The sequence below is a fragment of the Scophthalmus maximus genome, chromosome 16 (assembly GCF_022379125.1).
Source record: "Scophthalmus maximus strain ysfricsl-2021 chromosome 16, ASM2237912v1, whole genome shotgun sequence".
Classification (NCBI taxonomy): domain Eukaryota; kingdom Metazoa; phylum Chordata; class Actinopteri; order Pleuronectiformes; family Scophthalmidae; genus Scophthalmus; species Scophthalmus maximus.
The window spans coordinates 7,439,778-7,459,953 of record NC_061530.1 but is presented as its reverse complement, the minus strand read 5'-3'; the positions used below and the strand labels follow the sequence as shown (position 1 = coordinate 7,459,953).

Below are 20,176 nucleotides of genomic sequence, written 5' to 3'. Positions count from 1 at the left end.
CACGCTGTTGGTTACAGGCTTCTCTGGAAAGCGATCAGGAAATGTCACGTGTCTTTTCAACTCTCCCACTGAACCGTTTTTTTTTTAAATTCAAAGGTTTACAGCAGAACCTCCGTTCATCACGAGACTGATGAGGTTTGCTCACTCGTTGCTCTCCGTACCTCCCTGGATCAGTCTGGCTGCTGGCGCCAGGAGTCTCTGTCAGCGTGTTTGAATTCAATAATGTTCCAGTGAATGTCGAGCTCGTGAGGTTCTCACTTGCTTCGTAAGGGTGGGAAGAAACCGCGTCCGTGGGAAATGTGTTAAGTTTAGATATGGCCATGCTGTAGGTGTGACATAGACGCTACTTCCCCTTGTCCATGGCAATTAAATCAGTTTGTTTCATTTTCAGCTCCGTACCTGCATGCGTGTGTCCATTTCCATGAATGCAAGACTGCATACAAGTATAAAGGCTCCTGTGCTGTATGAGCCTTTTCTAACTTGGCATACAGATGGACAGACTATAATCAGTCAGCCGAAGACTGATGATGATTGTGGTCCCTCAGTGGCTCTTCAGGCTCCCCAGACGTCGTCCATCGATCCTGAGATTTCTATTTTTCGGCGCACTGAATCTTAATTAGACTGCGGCGGACCTCAGACTGCAGGCGAACCTTATGATTTTATGAAATACATAAAAAATCCGTCTGCTTTGAAATGCGCCACTGGACATACTGGACAACATTGGTCGTCATGGTAACAATGCACAGGTACACCAAAGGCAAATTTCTGTCCACAATGTGGAGGGGGTGAAAGGTTGGTGTGCATTATGCATGCACTGGCACACAGACACGCACATTTGCGGGAACCGATTCACAGATGATTCACACACATTCAATCGTAATTTTACGCGCACACACACACACACGCACACACGCACAGACGCGCACACAGTCTCATCAGCTCTTTATTGTTGGGGAATCATTCATATCTGTAGGGCCTCACTCTACATCCATGGTTTATTATGTGTACACAGTATCTCAGGCATTATGACTGGATTCATCCACAGTCTCTCCTCACAAGCATCCAGACGCGATGACGTTGTAAGTTTACGTCACACCGTGTAGACTCGCATCACTTCTTGGCTGTGGGTAAGACACTCCGCCTGCACATTATTGAAAGGTTATGCAAGATTTTATATATATATATATATATATATATATATATATATATATATATATATATATATATATATATATTTTGAAAAGCAACCAACAGCACTTTTCTGTATGAAGATATTGTGAAGTAGACAACCAGGTGTGACCCCTGCTTTCAGAGTAAACTAACGCCGTGAGCACATCTGTCACACGTACACCAGCGTGCTGTTGAACATGAAACACAGATGTTCCACCTTATATTTGTACAGCCATTTTTGGATGTGACTGCATGACATGCGCACAACGTACATTGTTTAATGTGCAGTTTGTGTGGTTGTTTTCAGGCACTTACACTCAGCGGGTCAATGTGATGAACACATTGCCATTAATTGTGGTGGACGGACAAACTTTGAAAAGCAATTCACAGATTCTTGGTTGTGGATTCAATTCGGATTTGAGTGGTCAGTTGAGTTTTGCGATTAAAAACCTCAAACTTTGCACAAACCATAATATAAGCAGAAAATAAGATCAAATTACAATCAAGCCCAACTTAACAACCAGCCAACCAACAACAACAACAATTACAGAATGGATCATCAGGGATCTTCTTCTCCTGCAGTGTCGGCTGTAAATAAAACTCATGCAGATGCGCGTCAGTGTTCATGAATAAGCAAAACGATGAAGCGCATTCATGTTAATAAGCCGCCACGGGATGAAAACAACACCAGGAACAGTAGAAAGTCAAGGCCGCATGTTCTGCTCTCTTACATAACCCATCGTCTCTACTCCTTGTCCTTTAGTTCTTAATCGTCTCTGCCCTAGGTTTTCATTAGAATTAACTCTGCTCCTATTTTTTCAGTCCGGTAAACTACTGTTGTTATATAACATGACCACATAGTGAAGTGGTCCGGTGAACATGCAGACGGGTCCATATTTGACAAAGACCTGCCGGTCTGCCCGGTCTCACCTTTTTTTTCCCTTTGCGTCACATGACTCCTCAAGTGCTCGTTGGGTTCCCAGGAGACTGTTGTCATGGACCAGTAACCGTGACAACCCGAAGCAAGGCAACGAACGTGCGGAAAATGCTTCCACTGACTCCCGCTTGTTCGGCGGGAGGATGGATTTCAGGCTTCGTCGAGCTTCAGGGTTGACCGAGGTCATCAGCTGGAGGAGGGGGCGGGCTTTTATTCGTTGTTGCTGTCGCGGTCGCACTTTGAGCCGTGACCAATATCTGCATGTGGTGACACATTTACAGATGGGTTTGTGGACGATATTCATTCTGGGCTGGCATAAAAAAAAACAAAAAAAACGCCTTGCTTCCCACTCTCCAGCTCAGTGCGCTCCGATTTTGGAAACTTTCCAGTTCAATCACAGTCCTCCGCTGACGGCCTGCTGAAGAGCTCCACTGGAGCAAGTCGATTTTTACATTTTTGATCTGGACACCACACAAGAATTTGCGCGGAGGCCTGATTTCTTTCCGCGAGGAGCTAAATGCTGCCCACGTGTAACGCAATATAAGTGTTGGCACAGTATTCTCAGCAATGCTGCTAAAAATGTAAGGATTTTAACAACCGGACAGGATTTTCTGCCTGTATCCGAGTTTTTAAAAAATGCACGTCCGATGGCTGCCCAGTTAAATGACACTTTCCTAGTCTCAGCTGGAGCAGATGACAGTATGTGTATATGTATATAGTATATGTTGAAACCAAGTACAAGTAGCACTGTTCCCTTTCTGCATTCACCTTTTCTCCAGGGCTCTGCAAAGGCGGCTGGCGTTTGTTTTACCCACCCCCTCCGTGAGTTTATGTTTGTACTGGCTTCGTACCATCTTTGATCAATCAAGTTGTTCAAATGTCTTTTTTATAAATAGATCAAAGGTCTGCTGCTTAACCCGCAGGTTATTGTCGTCCCTGCTGAAGATGGGGTTTATAGTTAGATGCTTGTTTTATTTTCCAGTACAGAGCTACTGTCATGAAATAAATCAAATGAATTGCTTTTTAGTTTAAAAGTGTCATTGTGCAGCGTTATCTGGCTCTTGCTCTGCTCAAAACTGACAGATGATGTTACTGTGGGAGGAATTTGAAAAGTGAAAGCCGTGCGCGCGTGCGTGCGTGTGCGCGCGCGCGCGTGTTGGTGCAAGATGGATGGACAGAACTCCCCCCATTTCAAAATTTCAAAACAGTGCGAGGACAACACTGGTCTCTGTCCGTCACCGTTATGAGAAATCACACCACAGAGGCATTTGCCTCTACACTACTTTGATTTGATCCCAGCAAACTGAATACACCTACAGACTTTTAGGATCACGAGAGGCAAATTTTATCATATGTTCATATTTTCCTCTCATCCAAACAAAGAAATCCCTAACGTTTGTCTGGAAGGGAAGGCGTTCACTTATCTTTTAAATGGGATTGGAGGCAATTTCACTCAGTAAGTAACTTGATGGCTTTTTATGCAAGCATCATGGAGACATCAGATTATTTTATCAAAGACACACACACACACACACACACACTGCTCTAACAAAATGCTTTTAATTTTCTTCTCACATTACTGCCAATCAGGGTTGCTCCTACTTCTTTACAGGTATGCCGTAGTGAGCAATGGGAATGTAAGTTGATGTATCTCTCTGCATATGCACCACCTTATTTAGAGGAATGGAAATCTCAACTATACATAACATTGGAACAGTTCAGTGATATAACACGTGCAGCAGATTCAGGGCAAAGAGTAAATCAGGAATTGTTTATTAAGTTTGTTAGCTGTTATATATATTTTTGCAATTCAAGAGTGGAAAGAATACTGGAAAAGTTACTTTTAACTAACATACTCAAATAGAAGTAAACGTACTCTGAGTAAACGTTATAACATTACATTTAATAGGAGGAGGTGGAGGGGTACAACGCTATATTGTGATTGTAATAATGATGCCAGATAAAACTATTGAATTGAAGAACACATGGCCAGACCTACATGCGTTGGTATTTCAATGCATACACACTGTTCCAGCCGAGAACTGAACCAAAAGCAACCAGTGAATTTCAATCAGACGCTCTGCACCCTGTGCATACAGCTGATAACCGGACACCACTGCAGTTGCCCGTGGAATTTATGTAGCAAGATCAGGCCACATAAATCAGCCTGAACAGAAATACACAGCAGAATAAAGGAGGGGCAAATGCGGAGACGCAACTCCACAGCGGCTGCAGTCGGCAAACGTATAGGCGACATGTCGATGCTCTCCTCTGTCCAGTGAGCGAACAGCAATCAGTCATTCGCTGCACACGCCTGTCCGGACGTCACCCTGTGAGTCCTGGGCACCGTGAAGTCGTCCACGGTCTGCAGGTCCAACTTCTCTGCTCGTTCACTCTCACTCTCCCTCCCACTCAGCCTCTCTCGTCCCACTGAGCAGAAAAAGCTCTGCGGTCGCACTCGCCGACGGTTCAAAGTGAGACACAGAAATCCCAGCCGAAGGACCCGCCATCAGTACTTTGGCATTTGGTGTTTTTCTCCAGACTCGGCGTGCACCTGTTGGTCACGCACCATTGGCGGGTGTCATTGATTTGGGACACTTGACGTGGTCGCTGGGGGTTGTGCAACAAATCAAGCAGCTCCTCCGCTGCAGCTTTGACTCTTTGATTTTTTTGGCGCTCTCACACAGTTGATCATAACTTCATCATGTGACTGTTGTTTTGTGCTCTGTAATGATTTTGACAAAATATGTGAGTTAAAAATACTCGAAAGGGAAACTACTAAAAAAATATGACCAAAGAGTAGAAGTACACAACAACTTTCAACGCTAGTTACTATCTAACATTCTATTCAAGTATCGACTGTACTCTTTGATTTGGGCACATTTCTGAATGTTTCAACCTTGTCCTATGAAATAGACCGGAATAGAAATGAATACGGAATAGTGGATACTTTAGTTACAAGCCCATATTGTGCAGAAACGTTCCGCTTGTGAAAAGGCAAGTCAAGGTGATTGTGCCAGTGCTGCATGTTGAGCATTTTGCAGCACTTGTTGGGCAAAGGTTCTTTGTTTCTCTGCACCGTAATTGCTGCTAGAGGCAATTTTTTTTAATGCAACCCTGTTGCAAGCCTTAGTTGCAAATTAGAAGAGAAAAATACCCCAACCCCACTAAGTATTCATCCACTTTGCCGATGTATGCATACAGAGCTGAGAGAAACAACCCTACTGGCCTTAAATAGGAAAAACTAAGTTAATCACAGTCCACAAACAATTACAAGAGTCACAGAGCATATCATTCACATAGCCATTGGCCCGATGGCGTAATGGAACAAGGTACCTCCAGGGAGCAAATTCAGAGGGAACACTTCTTTGGAGAACACGTCTCCAGACCTAAATTAATTCAAGTAATGCTGTAAAGTGCCTACAACACGCAGATGCCAATCATGCATATTCATAGACTTGCGAAGGCAGATGTTGCATGCTTTAAAAAGACATTTGCTGTATCATCGATCAACTCAACTCCTGCTTGGACTTTTTTCTTTCTGCATTCCTGCACTGTTACACATTCAGAGGACCCATTGATTTAATTATGCAAAAAAATATAAGGCGCTGGCCTACCAGGACACACTAAATAAACACAAACTTAAATACAGTGTAAAAACAAGTGAGCATTTGTGATGTCTTACTCAGTCGTCCCCCCCCCCCCCCCATATTTAATCCTTATCTTAAAAGTGCTGGAAGGGAAAGGCGGTACCTTGGTGATCCATTAATGTACCCGCCAGGTGTCTTCTGTGGAAATAATGTACTGGGGTTCCCCTCTCCGCTTGGTTGTCCCAACGGTATGAATCAATTCTATATCCATAATAATCAGATTCACAAATAATAGCTGTGTGTAAGCACTGCTGAAGATGACAGCAGGGTTGTGATTCTTTTTTTTTAATGCAAGGGTAATTCTGAAGTTGGCACAGAATCGATTTTCAATTTCTTTCCAAGAAATTCAGGAAAGAGTGCATACCCTTGGACACAACCACACAAATACAAAATTCATAATGAATTCATTCACTATTCGCATTTGAGATTTAATCAGACAAAAAAAGCGAAGTTATTTTAATCAAGTTACAAGTCATTCCGTCTTTCAAGCATTCTGAAGCTTCATGCTACGTTTACACCTGTGAGAAGCAAGAAAATTAAAGGATGACACAAAAGAGACATTTTTGGATGTTGTTGAATTAAAATGCATTGAAATTGTAATGACATAAGTCCATTTGTTTTTTTTATATTAGCATTTTTTGTTCTTTTTATTGTAGATGAAAACCTCACACCCTTCATCATATTTAGTACTCTTTTGAAAGCCCTTAGACATGTATGGTGATATTTTTTCTGATAGTTTTCACTTATCTAACGGTGTGTTTGGATTGCACTTCTTAGAATTTGCTATATGTGTTCACACCCTTGAGTCTGTGCATGTTATTTCTATTTCTTTTACTGAAGTAGACAAGAAAGACACAACGTGTCCACTGCCGTTCTATTGTCTCTGTTTTCATACACTGAGTAAACAGCAGGTTTAACACTGTTGTTGTAGCATTCTGTTGAAACTGACTCTCTGTTTATGACTTTCAGCTTTTGATTGAATTTGAAGCTGCTGCCCACCAAGTGAATTAGTTTTTTATTACCTCTAAGACCTCCACGTCAGGACGTGACGTCCTCTAAGACTGTGAAACAAATGGATCAGGTAGCAAGAAATGGCCTCTCACAGACTCTTTGAAGAGTAGTTTACATTTATTACTGACGAGAACACCAACAAGGCAGAAGGACAACAAGATAATTCAATGTTTTAACATTATTGCCTCTTCCTCTGTCATACAGTAAGACATCCTGCAGTCTGTAAACACTAGTTATTCCATGTCATGATCGAACCAGACTCCCACAGCACTCCCCCTGACAATATCAACTATGATATTGTCAGGGGGGGAAAAGAAAGTGACAACAGTGACCTTAAATCTTTTTGATAATATGCCTGCGCAGCCCCTTGTAAAACAATGATTTACAAACCCCACATGGCAACGAAGGCAAGGGAATTTTCACTGCTGTGGATGAGTGGAAGTCAAGGACATGTGAAATAAATAAATGAGAGTATTTGAATTGAATAATGAGGAATGGAGGTGAAAGCATCTGTCATGCGCGTCAACAATAGCTGGAAATAGTTTGCTTTGTGTTGTAGCTATTTCAAGGCCAAAACAACACGCAGTTCTCCCGGTGCTCTGAGAACCCCGGGTTTCTGTGCTCTCTCTGCCTGTAGCAACGTCATATGTGTAATAATGCTGCCCTGAATTCAGGAAACATGCACGAGCACAGGCGTTGTATGTAATTCTTTTCTGGCTCCTCCTTTATCTCAGCATACCACTGCCTCTCACTACTTACCCCGGGAGACTGAAGGATTTGCAGAGGGGTGTGTGTGTGTGTGGGGGGGGATTGCCTTACACACACACACACACACACACACACACACACACACACATAGAAACTTGCCATATATGCACCCAAGAAAGCAATGGACTGCATGACTGCACTCACAAAACTGCTCAGGACCACGTTTTGCTTCTACAAACGCACGCACGCACATACACACACACACACACACACACACACACACACACACATCCATCTATCTATCTTTACTTTCCCCCATCCTCTCACTCTCCCTTGTTCCATCCGCCAAAATTGCAATAACAAATGTCAGCACCGCTCAGTAATAATAATAATCAAACTCTAGTTTCTAGAGAGAATTAAGTTGGTGAGCATGAAGTACGGCAACAAGATGTGAAATTAATTTACTCTCCAGCTTTTGATTGCTATCATTACGGGACTGCATCTGTGAAACAGCAGCCTTTAGTAAGTTCCCTCGTCTTCGTCAAAACCAAAGATATACAGTACAGTGACTATTCATCAAGCTTTCAGCCTTTCAGCTTTCTTTACTTACCACAAGAAAATGCTGCAGTATCACAGAGTGCTCCTTGAGTACTCTCCCTAAAAGAGAGTCTCCTTTTAAATACAGAGCGATAACACTTTGGGCTTAAGCAGAAGTTTTGAAGCCCTGTATGACTTATTGGGGGAAAGCGACATGCCCTAATAGGATTTCCAGCCTTTTGTTTGGATAATACTATCTTGTCTGGGCAAGGATTGAGTGGTTTATCCGGGCATTACAGGCTGCATGCTTAAAACAAAGAGGTCTGCTGAGTCTATTCCAATGCCCAGACAGAGGCAGTGAGCACTTTATCTTAACTTGTAAAGGAAAATATGCTCGATATTGTTCTCCTCTGAGGACAAGTACAGCATACGGTTTGAACAACACCCTCATTCAGCTGTGTTTGTCCGAGTACACCATAGAATTAAAGTTGCATTAATCAATATTTTCATATTCACAAAAGAAAAAATAGGATAAGAAATTTAAAAAAAAGATTAAAATCATCGATACCTTCCCGTACTCTCCCAAAGATTGCATTATCTTTCAGCCAAGGGCCCGCAGCTTCACTGCTTTGGATCAGTCTGGTTTCCGATCACAGCAGGCAGCTGCTTTAAGCAAGAATGCTCTGATGAGATGAGTGTAAAGCTGCTTTCTGACATGCGCTAAAGTTCTCAGATTTTCCTAAACGTTTGCAGAAGAGCTGCGTGTGAGGACTTCCGCAAATGTTGCTCCAGACATTTGAAGACAATAAACTCCTCAGGAAAATGTTTACTGACATTGTAAATCCATTGAAAAGTGTAGTCCTTTTCGAATAGACTTCTATTAAAACCGACTTCTATTTGCAACCAGTGGAGTCGCCCTCTGCTGGTCATTTGTGAGAATAGAGGTTTCAGGCACTCCCGCATTGGCTTAAGTTACCAGACCCTGTGACTACATCCATATTTATATACTCTGTCTCTAAATGAATGCTAACATTGCTGTGTCAAAAATTTTGCTGACATGTTTGCCATATCAACTTTAATAAGGTAATGGCATGGCATTGTTGTGCATAAAGCTTGTTGCACTGCCTTTAAGTGTCCAAATGTGCATGAAAGCTGCTACAGTGGAAGGTCTTGCTTCCAGTACAGAGAATAATATGTAGAAGAGTGTAATCATCAGGATAATGGTAATGCTCTGTGATTATATCTGTATTCATGGAAAACAAAACCTCCCTTTGCGACTAAATGCTCAAGACACACTGCATGGATTAGGGCAAGGGAGAACAAAAACAAGTAAAAGAAAGAATACTTTTTTTTTGCGATTTACCATAATTGCAATGGAGTACCATTGAACGCAACTGCGCCCTCATTAAAATTAGCATGGAAAGGAATATTCAGATATGAATCTCCATTCAGATTCTTTCACCGCAGCGTCAAGTGATTTCCCCTAGGAGCTTGTGTAATAGTACAGGTTTCGGGGGATGGGGTGGGGGGCCCGAGCTTTCTCCTGAGATGGAAAGAGAAGACAAGTGGAACCGACAAGTTCCCAAGTGGACAAGTCAAAACTTACTGTGGCTGTCTGCTCCCAAATCTAAATCTTTACAAAAAAATTGTGACAGGGCAAAGAAGGGGAGAGACGTTGCACAGTAATCACAGAGGTCAGGCCGGAGCACGACACGGGGGAACAAGAATCTGAGGAGCGTGGGAGAGGGAGGAAGAGATGAAGGTCTGAAAGGGAAGCTGGCCGTGAGGTACTTTTATAATGGGAGAAGTCAAAAGGCACATGCAGAGGAAGTGGGAGAGAAAGAGAGTCACAGAGGGTGACAAATCCAGGATTAGCTCGTCGTATTGCCAGTTATGGGTGTGAACCATTCTATGGCAATCCGCACGAGGGGGAGAGGAGAGGATGAGAGAGAATGAACCAATTAAGAAACACTTGCTGAGCTATATGTGAATTTACCTGGCGTGGCTTCAACAAACCCAAGGCAAAAGGCCCAGGTTTTCCATTTGAATTTGTTCATTCAACTACTGTAAGACACGCTCGTCCAAGGTGACTAAAGCCATTCAAACTTGATAGGAACAAGAGGATGGCGTTCCGTTACATCTCGGAACTTGAAGCTCAGAAGTGCAGAGTCGGTGTTGGTGGGGTTCCTCCGACCCCCTTAGTCGGAATTCCGACTTGAGAAGCCGTTCGAGTTGCAACTTCGGACTTGCAGGGTCCTCTTGCTGGGCCTAGGTTCACCAGAAGGGTCTTCTATCTATTCAACATCTTTAGTCTGGACCGAACGACCAACCAAACAACTTTTCCCATCATACAACCTTGTGTCTTGCACAGCTAAAAACTAATTTCACATGGAAAGAAGTGAATGTTCAGCATGAGCAGTGACGTTCACTTTGGGTAGAGGGATAAAGCATGAAATACCACCCACAGACTCACAGTCCAAGGGAAAAGCAGGGTGTTTTATAGACGGGTGATCTCTGGGATGATCCCATCAGAGCAGCAAAGCATCAAAAGTGCCAGCAGAATGGAAAAAAAAACTCCTTTAAATCCCTGCCCTTTTGTTGTACTGCCATATCCAATCTTGAAGTTAATGATAAACCAGGAAACAAATAAACATGCGTCTCCGTTTAAATGCCTGTAGAGCTTTGTCTTTCACGTGGTGCCTTTGGTCTGAATGTGCCTCGTCATTTAATCTCTGACCGTGTTGGCTTTTTATCTAGATCAAATGTCCATTTCCTCCAGGCTGCTAAGCCAACATGGCCGGGTGCTCCTTCTGTTTGACGAGTTCACATCAGATGTGTGTGTATGTGTGTGTGTTTGGCCAGTCGTACACGGTGAGGAAGTACAGTCGGATAGACGAAAGAGCAACGGTGTAGTAAAATAATGTATTCAGACAGGGAGGATGAAACATTTGATCAACTCATACTCCTTTCTACCGTTGACTCTTTATAAATTGGGCTTTTTCCACAGAGGATATGTGATACTGATAATATTAATGATTGCTCTTTACATTTTTGATGTCCCAGTCAGTCATGATAGTGTGAAATCTTTTCCTGATATACAGTTTTCCTGAAACTATATTTTTTCGATCACGTTCCAAGTATTTTTTTTTGAATGCGCCTGTCCCTGTCCAAACATTTTCCAACGGAGACAATCCCGGATGCTTGTAACAAACCATCTGCCGCATCAGTAAGATTATACTTTTATGAACACTGATGCCACAAAGAGGGAAAAAAAAAGACCCTTTATGGAAGATCTGTTTTCAAACAAAGTTAATGGGGCATATTATGCTCATCATAGTGTGAGCTACTAGATACTTGTTGATTATTTTTTGCCTCTCATTTTTTTTCTGGACCAGTTTTCTTGGACAGGGAAGCCAAATGGATGTTCATGCAACAGTGCTTTATATGAACCTCGGCCCAGCAAGAGCAAATTAACTTCATTTCGGAAATGATGGTTGTTTTGTTTGCGTGTCGAGATTGTCTCGTCTCCCACCGCGGGAGAAAGCACCTGACTGGTTTTTCGACTGGTTAATCTTAAATTCTGATTAAATCCATATTAGGTCTTACTTTTGCACAACCCTCTCCATTAGTTCCAAAGACATCATAAGTAATTTGCTGAGATGTTGAAGCACACTGACGTTGCAGAAACCTGAAAATGCAGATTGTCTGCAAAGCCCCCTAGGTTAAATTTAGAAGAGAAAAAAAAGGAAACCATATATCACATCCTGTCCTGCTGTCTGAGGTCATGATTGTTTATTCTGACTTTTTTCAGTCATTATTTCTTGTTTTATTTTGGAAAAGTCACCTTGTCTTATTTCAGATCCTCCCTCACCTTCGACGACCTTCTTCTCCCTCATGTGTTTCAACATGAGTACAGTTTGTCTTCTCGTTGGTCTGCCTCGTTGTGTGTGTGTGTGTGTGTGTGTGTGTGTGTGTGTGTGTGTGTGTGTGTGTGTGTGTGTGTGTGTGTGTGTGTGTGTGTGTGTGTGTGTGTGTGTGTGTGTGTGCGTGTGTGCGTGTGTGCGTGTGTGCGTGTGTGCGTGTGTGCGTGTGTGTGCGCGTGTGTGTGCGTGTGTGTGCGTGTGTGCGTGTGCTTTCATCCATCTCATGCACATGAGACCAAACAAATATGCCTCAGTGTGAATCAGTACAGCTGTCCACACTGTGACCGCTGGAGCTAAAAAGGATTAGTCGATTAACCTGTAAGTTAATCAGCAGGAAATCAAACGACAGCAACAATCTGTTAATCATGCAAGAAGGAAAATATGTTATTGGTTCCAGCTTCTCAAATGTGAAGATGCTGTTATGCTTTTAGTGACGAGGTCAAATTATGTTCTGGGTAATGAGCACTATCTAATATACAAATAAAAAAATAATCCCCAGAAAAATTCATAGTAACAGTTCTTATTAACTTGGGCTGTGAGTGCTGCTTCAGTTTACAAGGCATGATGCTGCGTAAGTGGAGGAAAACTCATAAATGGACAGTCCAATTTCTCACATGGCAGCTGTCGAAAGATCTGTTATGGACTGTGGTGTTTTAATATTATTGAAGTATTTTACAGTATACTGTAACTGTTGTGTCTTGACAGGCCATACTGTCTCCGTCCTCCACCCATCCACACCTCCGTCTTTTGAGTATTTCCTTCCTCTTACCTTCCATTCATAGTAGAAACACAACCAAGTCACGCAGCGTACTTTATTTATGTCTATTTGTACCATGCTCCTACCCATCAGTCTGTTGGTGGTTTTCAGAGTTATTCTTTTTTCTTATTTCAGTTGGAGCACTTCTTGTGAGTCATGATGACTCATTTGGTTGATTGGCAGATAGCTTAGAGCTGTCTGATTCATATGGCTGCCGTTGAATATTAATGGTCATTTGTCAATAGCCCAGCATTGTGTGCCGGTATTTGTGTTTAACGTGTGTGTGTGTGTGTGTGTGTGTGTGTGTGTGTGTGTGTGTGTGTGTGTGTGTGTGTGTGTGTGTGTGTGTGTGTGTGTGTGTGTGTGTGTGTGTGTGTGTGTGTGTGTGTGTGTGTGTGTGTGTGTGTGTGTGTGTGTGTGTAACCCTTATTGTGACTTTAATAGTTTTTGTGTTTTAATAGATGTTTGGTCCAGCTGTCGTCTGTTATGAATGTTTTAGTCGTCCTTACTATTTGTGTGTTTGTATGCATGTGCACGCGCACACACGCATGTGTGTACAGTGAACAGCACACTAAAAAGTTGTCAGTCTGCCGAAGCCCATTTCAAAATCTTCTACGTCAGTGCTGCCATGCTTATCAACTAACACACGCACACACCTTTAGAAACATTACTTTTTTTGTGGGGTTACTTTTAACGAGTCCAAAGGTCCCAAGTGAACTTGCTTCGTTAATTTTAGGGATGAAGCACTAGACGAAAAATTATCTCCCATCAGTTACGCCCTCACTGTCCTGATTGGATACAGTTGTAAAGTTTTTGTTTTATTTTAGTGGATAATGAATTCCAGGTGTCTACAGTATATGCACTGCATATACTGGGCTACAGTCACCCATCAGCTCTCATTTAACATATTTAAGTTTTTCCTATCTGACAGGAAGACTTTCCGTTCTCGTCGAGTTGTACGTGGATGTTCCTCCAAAAAATGACCCTCGGAGACTGTAGTCTTCTAGTGGAACAGATGGCTGTGAAGGAGCAGGAGTCTGACAATATAGATCCCCTGAACTCGTATTTCACCTTTTTGGAAATGATTCTAACTCCTTTTCAGTTTCCCGGACTTCCTTTTGCTCCCCCGGTCTCTAATCCCATCATTTTGCTTATTGAGCAGCTCCGGGGAACCTCATCACAATATGAGGGGATCCAAACAAGAGAATGGGGAAAGAAGACAGTGAGAGAGAGAGAGAGAGAGAGAGAGAGTGTGAAGAGGTCGACGGGGACAATGACAGAATGAGAGGTTTAGACGAGATGGAATCAGAGCCTCTGGTTATTGAAAAATAATTATGAGGGTGGCCATGCAGATTATTGCTTATGTGTAAGTGGGGGGGTGGGGGTGGGGGAGTGTGTGTGTGTGTGTGTGTGTGTGTGTGTGTGTGTGTGTGTGTGTGTGTGTGTGTGTGTGTGTGTGTGTGTGTGTGTGTGTGTGTGTGTGTGTGTGTGTGTGTGTGTGTCATACTTTCAGTTGGACCTTTACATCTTCAGAGTGTGGGCATTTCTGTGCCCCTGTGCCGGTGACGGCCACGGTAGAAGGTTTACTGTTTTTGGATTGAACAGTGCGTCCCACTCGTGAACATGATATCTGTAGGTCGCCTCGAGTTCATCTCTTCGATTTGGCTCAACATTCACTTGTTACACTGGTTAGATTTTGGTTGTCAAAGCTCAAGGTCACTGACCTCAGGGAACATTTTTGGCCATATAATTCTAAAATTCATACACTTATTATGTTAAAATATACTTAAAACCTTATTTTATTGGTTTAGTGTTTGTGCTGGCAGAGATATGATACTAGAGAAGCAACACTAGCAACATTTAGTGTTTGTAGCACACTCGGCACATGTGGTGTTTGTGTGGAATTATATCTGGACCAACCCTAACTTTAACTCTGCTGTATGTGCATTCATAATGTTGTTGTGATCAAAACAAGATCTGAGAAACTTCTCAATGTTTCTTGGCAAAAGTGATCTTTTTTTTTAAAAAGCAATAACAATTCCAGAGGTGGGACAAAGTCCTTGTTTTGTGTGCGAGTAGGGGATTGTGTCTACATGAGTACAGGTGTGTGATTCACATGTGCTTGTGTGTGTGTGTGTGTGTGTGTGTGTGTGTGTGTGTGTGTGTGCGCGTGTGTGCGTGCGTGCGTGTTTCTGTATGTGTGTGTCGGAAAAACAGATGCCCAGTTTCTGTTTGTTTTTCGAGGTCAGGTCTCAGTCGGTGAGACCTCAGATGCATGTGGATGAAATGAAGCTACAGATTATTATTATTTTAGCCTTCAGGAATGGTAATATTGAACTTTAAGTTCTACCACTTTGATCCGGACTGAACTACCTCAGCAAGCTCTGGATGGATTACCAGAGAAATCTGTACAGATATCCGTTATCCCTCGAGGATGCTTCAGACAGACTTTGATGATTCTTTGACTTTCAGGTTGTTGTTTTTTGGTTTTCTAGTGAAACGTCAGAACAGCTTTTTGATTGATTGCCGTGACATTTGTTACGGACATTCAGAGTACCCTTGGGATGAATCGTAATTACTTTAATGTTCCCCTAACTTTCCATCTGGCACTTCATCATCGAGTCAAACTTTTAGTGCAAAGCACAAGACATTCCCATCAGCCTCATTGTTCAGTGCAAACTGTCTTATGGAATGATGATGTCTTGACGAGGTGAATTCAAATCAATTATAATTATATGATTCTTACAATAGACATGATGTAAAAGATTGTTGAAAGTGGCAAAAGACAAATCCTTTGCCTTAACTTCTCATTATGAAGTGAATGAGGATTGCGCAACATACTGGCTAACACTATTGCTGTTTAGACTGGTTAACTCTATGTTTTGCCTTCACTATGCAATTCTGTCTGCCACCGGGCACAAACTTTGCCGAAAAATTAAGACTCAATTTACGGCAGAGATGACATGCATCTGCCACAGCACAACCAAAGCAGATGGAGCATTGCCCTTTTTGTTTTTTTTACAGACAGTGGAAGCAACTCTCCTAGAATGGCAGGTACATAAAGACCGAAATTTTCATTTTTTTTAAGGGTCCCCCGGCCCACCAATGCGGTGTCCCACCAGGATTTGTCTCGGTAATCCCGTTGGCCAGTCCGACGATAGAGAGAGCTGCAGGACTTGAAAAGGTTCAAGACCAACATTCAGTTGGCATTATTTCTACTAGGTCAGTAAGTAACAACCTGCCTAGTCATGAATGCAACCAGGTGTTTCACTCTGCCTGTCTAACAATACAGAGAGGCTTTCGTCGTACCCAGGTGATGCACGCATGTACTACGGCAGAGGTAAAGAGGTAAAAATAATCTATCAAATGTAATGTTTGTGAAATCTACCTTCCTCTCTTCTTTTTCCTCTTCTTTGACTCACTCTCTATTGCCTAGATTGGGTGCCACTCATCTCCACTTCCCGTATCTATCATGTTCAAATTAATAGCCCTCTGCAGTGTCACGAAATCACAACTTCATGATGCTGCAGTGACTTTATCACATCTCTGACAACAGGGTTTCTAATTCAAATTGGAATTTTTAAAGTTGTTTCTTGCTTTGGACCGTAGACCAGGCTAAGAGCAGTAGCCATTTTGCGATCTGGTCTGTGCTACAGCAACGTCATCATTCATACCACTGGAAATGCTATTGTCACTTGGACAAAAACTGCTGATGAGCAAAGTACAAAACTACATTTCGAATATTGTGAATTTTCCACCATTCTTTAATTTCTCCAAGGAAACTGCTTCACTCGTCTCCATCTGCTCACCACTGATAGCTGATAGATTTCACGTCAGAGCAGCAACATTCTGCAGGATGATGTTGTGGACTCACAGTTATGTAAACACCCTGCCTACACACAGTGCTGCTAACACCATTGCGCAGGTGTAAAGTAAAACATTAGTAGCACTGTTACACTGTAACACTCTGGCTTCAATCCATGTTAGCGCTGCAAGCCATGAGACATTAACAGAGTCACTCAGCTGTGGTTGTTGCATGGAATGACCAACTAAGCTGCATTTTGCAGCAAATCTCCAGTGGCTTTGAATAAGAATTACTGGACAACACTCAGTTTAAGGTTTGGTTAGGCGAAGCCACAATATTGACTTTGTTAGGTTTGGGTTAAAATACTGTCCTTTGGAAATGGAAAAGCAACAGCAGCCTTTTACATTGCTGAAACCAGCAGCGACTGATTGTTACTGCTTTGCTGGCAAAAGAAAAGAAAAAAAATCACTGTGCTGCTCTTCAGGGATAAGTGAGCAAACATTGAGGGCTTGTTAGATTGCCAATTTAAGTTGCAATCTGTAACTCTCTGCCAGCAGAAGTCATTCTTAGGAGACTTCTCCCATGGTTCTGTTGGCTAAAACTCCTCTGCACTGCAAAACCTCTTTGTTTCCAGAGGCTCCCCCTGAGCAGTTACTCTTTCTGGACATTAATGCAGTGTATTGCAGTCGGAATGAGCCTTACGAGCAGTTAAGTGCTCGCCATTTGTAAGGTGAATTAACAATAACCCACAATATCCCCATGCAATATGGATGAAATGCATTGAGAATGAGGGAAATTGTGCTGTTGGTGAATGGGCCAATTGCATGGGGCTTCAAAGCTGCCAACACCAAAGCAGAAAAATGTGAATGTAAAAAGAACTTTCGATGCAGGTGAGGTCTCCTTTTGGGTAGCCGCCTCAATTAAAAAGAGGGTTTTCTTTGATCTGCAAGTGAAAAGCAGTCATAACTTTGTCTTCCTGTTCTCTACTGTTTAGACTGGAGCAGTAGATCAGATGTTTTCTGCCGCCAACTCCTTTCCTGTTTCTCTTGACTTGAATGATCTGTCGTTTCGGTCTTCATGTAAGATTGTGGTGCAGCTTTCTGACGAACCATTATGTTTGCAGTCCCCGAGAGGACATGCAGCATACTCTCTTGCATGGTCGGTCGTCGTGGTTGACTTTTCTGGTTCTGAACCAATATATTGTTGGTCGAAATGCTCCAAACAGCACCTGATCTATGCTGGTGGAAAAGGGGGCAAGAGACAGTGGTGGCCAATTTACCACTCCAAAAAATCTTGTTGGTTTAAAAAAAAAAAAACTTTTTTAAGTTTCAGCATTAATTGTGAAATTTCTGAGTTTTCTTCTCCCAGTTCTCAAGGCAGCAACTGAATCTGCTTATGCAGTCGGTGAGATCCCCCAAGGTCTTCATCTTTCGCCCCAAGGAGACCTCAAACACACGGCTGAATACCTAATTCTGCGGTCTCATCAACAAAGGAACATTGGAGTGTGCGCTTCCTTTCCGCATTTGCATGCAGGAATACCACCACCATGTTCCCCTCTGTCTCTGAAGGCAGGATGTTGGGATTGGTGCATTGCCCTTAGGATCATCGTGTGTTAAAGGGTTAACAAGTCATATTAAAAATCCTTTGGAGAAAAACAACATTATTTTGCACTCGCGCAGTTGGAGTCCTGCCTCCGAGACACATATTTGCCCATACCCCTGTGAAACATGTTAGATGGAGTTGCAGATATTCCCACTGGGTCCCGACCAAGGCAGCGTGCTCATCCGTCTTGTTTGCCAGTATAATTACATTCCCTGTGTAATGACAGATGACAGAGGTAGATCTGCTCACAATCTAGTGGAATAGTTGAAAATCATTCAGGAGCTGCTGCTGCAACTGGTGACCATTAACCATAAGTGTCAATTTGAAAAGATGCCTGAATCCATTTAGTTTCCACGTGCTTTGATATATCTCTGTCTGTGTCTGTGTGTGTGTGTGTGTGTGTGTGTGTGTGTGTGTGTGTGTGTGTGTGTGTGTGTGTGTGTGTGTGTGTGTTGCAATATGCTAAACTACCTAGCAGTCACGTTATTGGTAAATGATGCAACTCCCTGAAACAAAAGGTGTGTGTGTATGTGTATAGAACCATATATAGTACAGCGCCCTTTCAACATCGCAGTGATAAAAGAGAGCCTTGGCAGAAGCCAAGACCTTATTACACCAACTGTGGTAACAAAAAGCTAACTGTAATACATCAGCGTGGCCATAAACCACTCACTTTACTTTCCACACTCTATTTCTTTCTACAAAGGAGCCTTCCCCTCATGCATGCCTCCGTATCGTTGGAATTGCTGTTTTCACTGACTGTGTGAAAGTGTCTTCATCACTTTTTGAGTTTTGTCCTCTGTTCCTGTGGCATTTCTTTCTCTCTCTCTGCAGATTTTCAATTACATTGACAATATTTTTGTTTTTTCTTCTTATGTCTTTCAGAATAAAGTTATGAGCATTGATGCTGTGAAGGTCAAACTGCAGGTAAGAACAAGATGTATCTCTATGAATGTGTGTTTTCTGTTTTAAATAACGAATTATCACCAGCAACCGTCTCCTGTGTGTAAATACCTCCCATACATCTTCGTTGTTTACTGTGGGAGTGTGACGGAGCTCAAATGATGACTTAATGAGGCCTCGGTTAAATCAGTCAATTAGCCTGCTGCTCTGCCTGACTGAAGACACGAGAGGGAATAGCTGACTTGCCATCAGATTATTGTCTCTTGATGATGGAAGTTATCATCAAGAGACAGGCAGAGATGCTGCTGAACCCTTGTTGTACAAAAACAGCATTAAACAATGGCTGATGAGTTTTCCACCTCGTGAATTGTCGGCTCAGCCCCCCCGCCCCCCAACCATTTTAATGGCTCTGCGCTTATCCGTCAGTTTTATCTGTGAAATGTGATATTTCCGGTGATATCACGGTAACAACTTTAATGAAACTTGCAGGCAATTAGAAAGTTTAACTTCAAAAAGGTAGCACAGAAGGGTCGGGATATTAAAGTTGGATGTGTCATGATGTCGTTGTGGATTTTATCATAGTACTTTCAGCTTTTTTCATACCTCTGGCGACTGACTGAGCATACTTACAGATACATATGCAGCTACAGAAGTGGTTTATAAAGATATAAAAAACCTCCTCACTGTTTGCCGACCCCAGTAGGGATGAACTTTCATGGGAGGCAATTTTTTACTTGCTCCACATGCTTCCAGGTACACTCTCAGGATCGAGCATTGTCATTGTCAGCATCGGCAGGATCATTTTAGAAATCATGAGGGTTGTGCAAATGGGAGCAGGAGCAGGGAAGCACGTGCTGGGGATTCACTGAAGAACATTGTGCTGGAGAAATTAACAAAAGTTACGTCAGCGTATAGCAGCAATTGGAATAACATGGGGTAAGATTAATATGTAAATGCCCTTTATAACATCCAGACTCACCATTGTCTCTGTCATTATCATTCTAAAGACTCGGCCACAGTAATATCCTGCAATACAAAGCACAGGTGAACACGTCTGTTGCAGGTTGAACTGACTCTGGGTCACATATCAAAATGTGGCTTATCAGTGGCCTGTTGTCTCTTTTGTTTTCTGTGCTAAGGGCCGTTCAACCTTTCTGTTCTCCAATGACACCT

At 42.5% G+C, this 20,176-nt stretch overlaps 1 protein-coding gene across 6 annotated transcripts in view; it reads left to right on the top strand.

The window, feature by feature from the left end:
• The window catches only part of LOC118287936 (ras-related protein Rab-26), a 62,973-nt gene that overhangs the window by 9,836 nt on the left and 32,961 nt on the right, over positions 1-20,176 (top strand). For all 6 annotated transcript variants that reach the window (XR_004785767.2, XR_004785766.2, XM_035613590.2 and 3 more), the window contains one exon: positions 18,986-19,027. Coding sequence is in view for 4 of the 6 variants with exons in the window: in XM_035613590.2 (XP_035469483.1) it covers positions 18,986-19,027 (42 nt within the window). In the remaining 2 variants the exon portion in view is untranslated. The remainder of the gene's footprint in view (positions 1-18,985; positions 19,028-20,176) is intronic.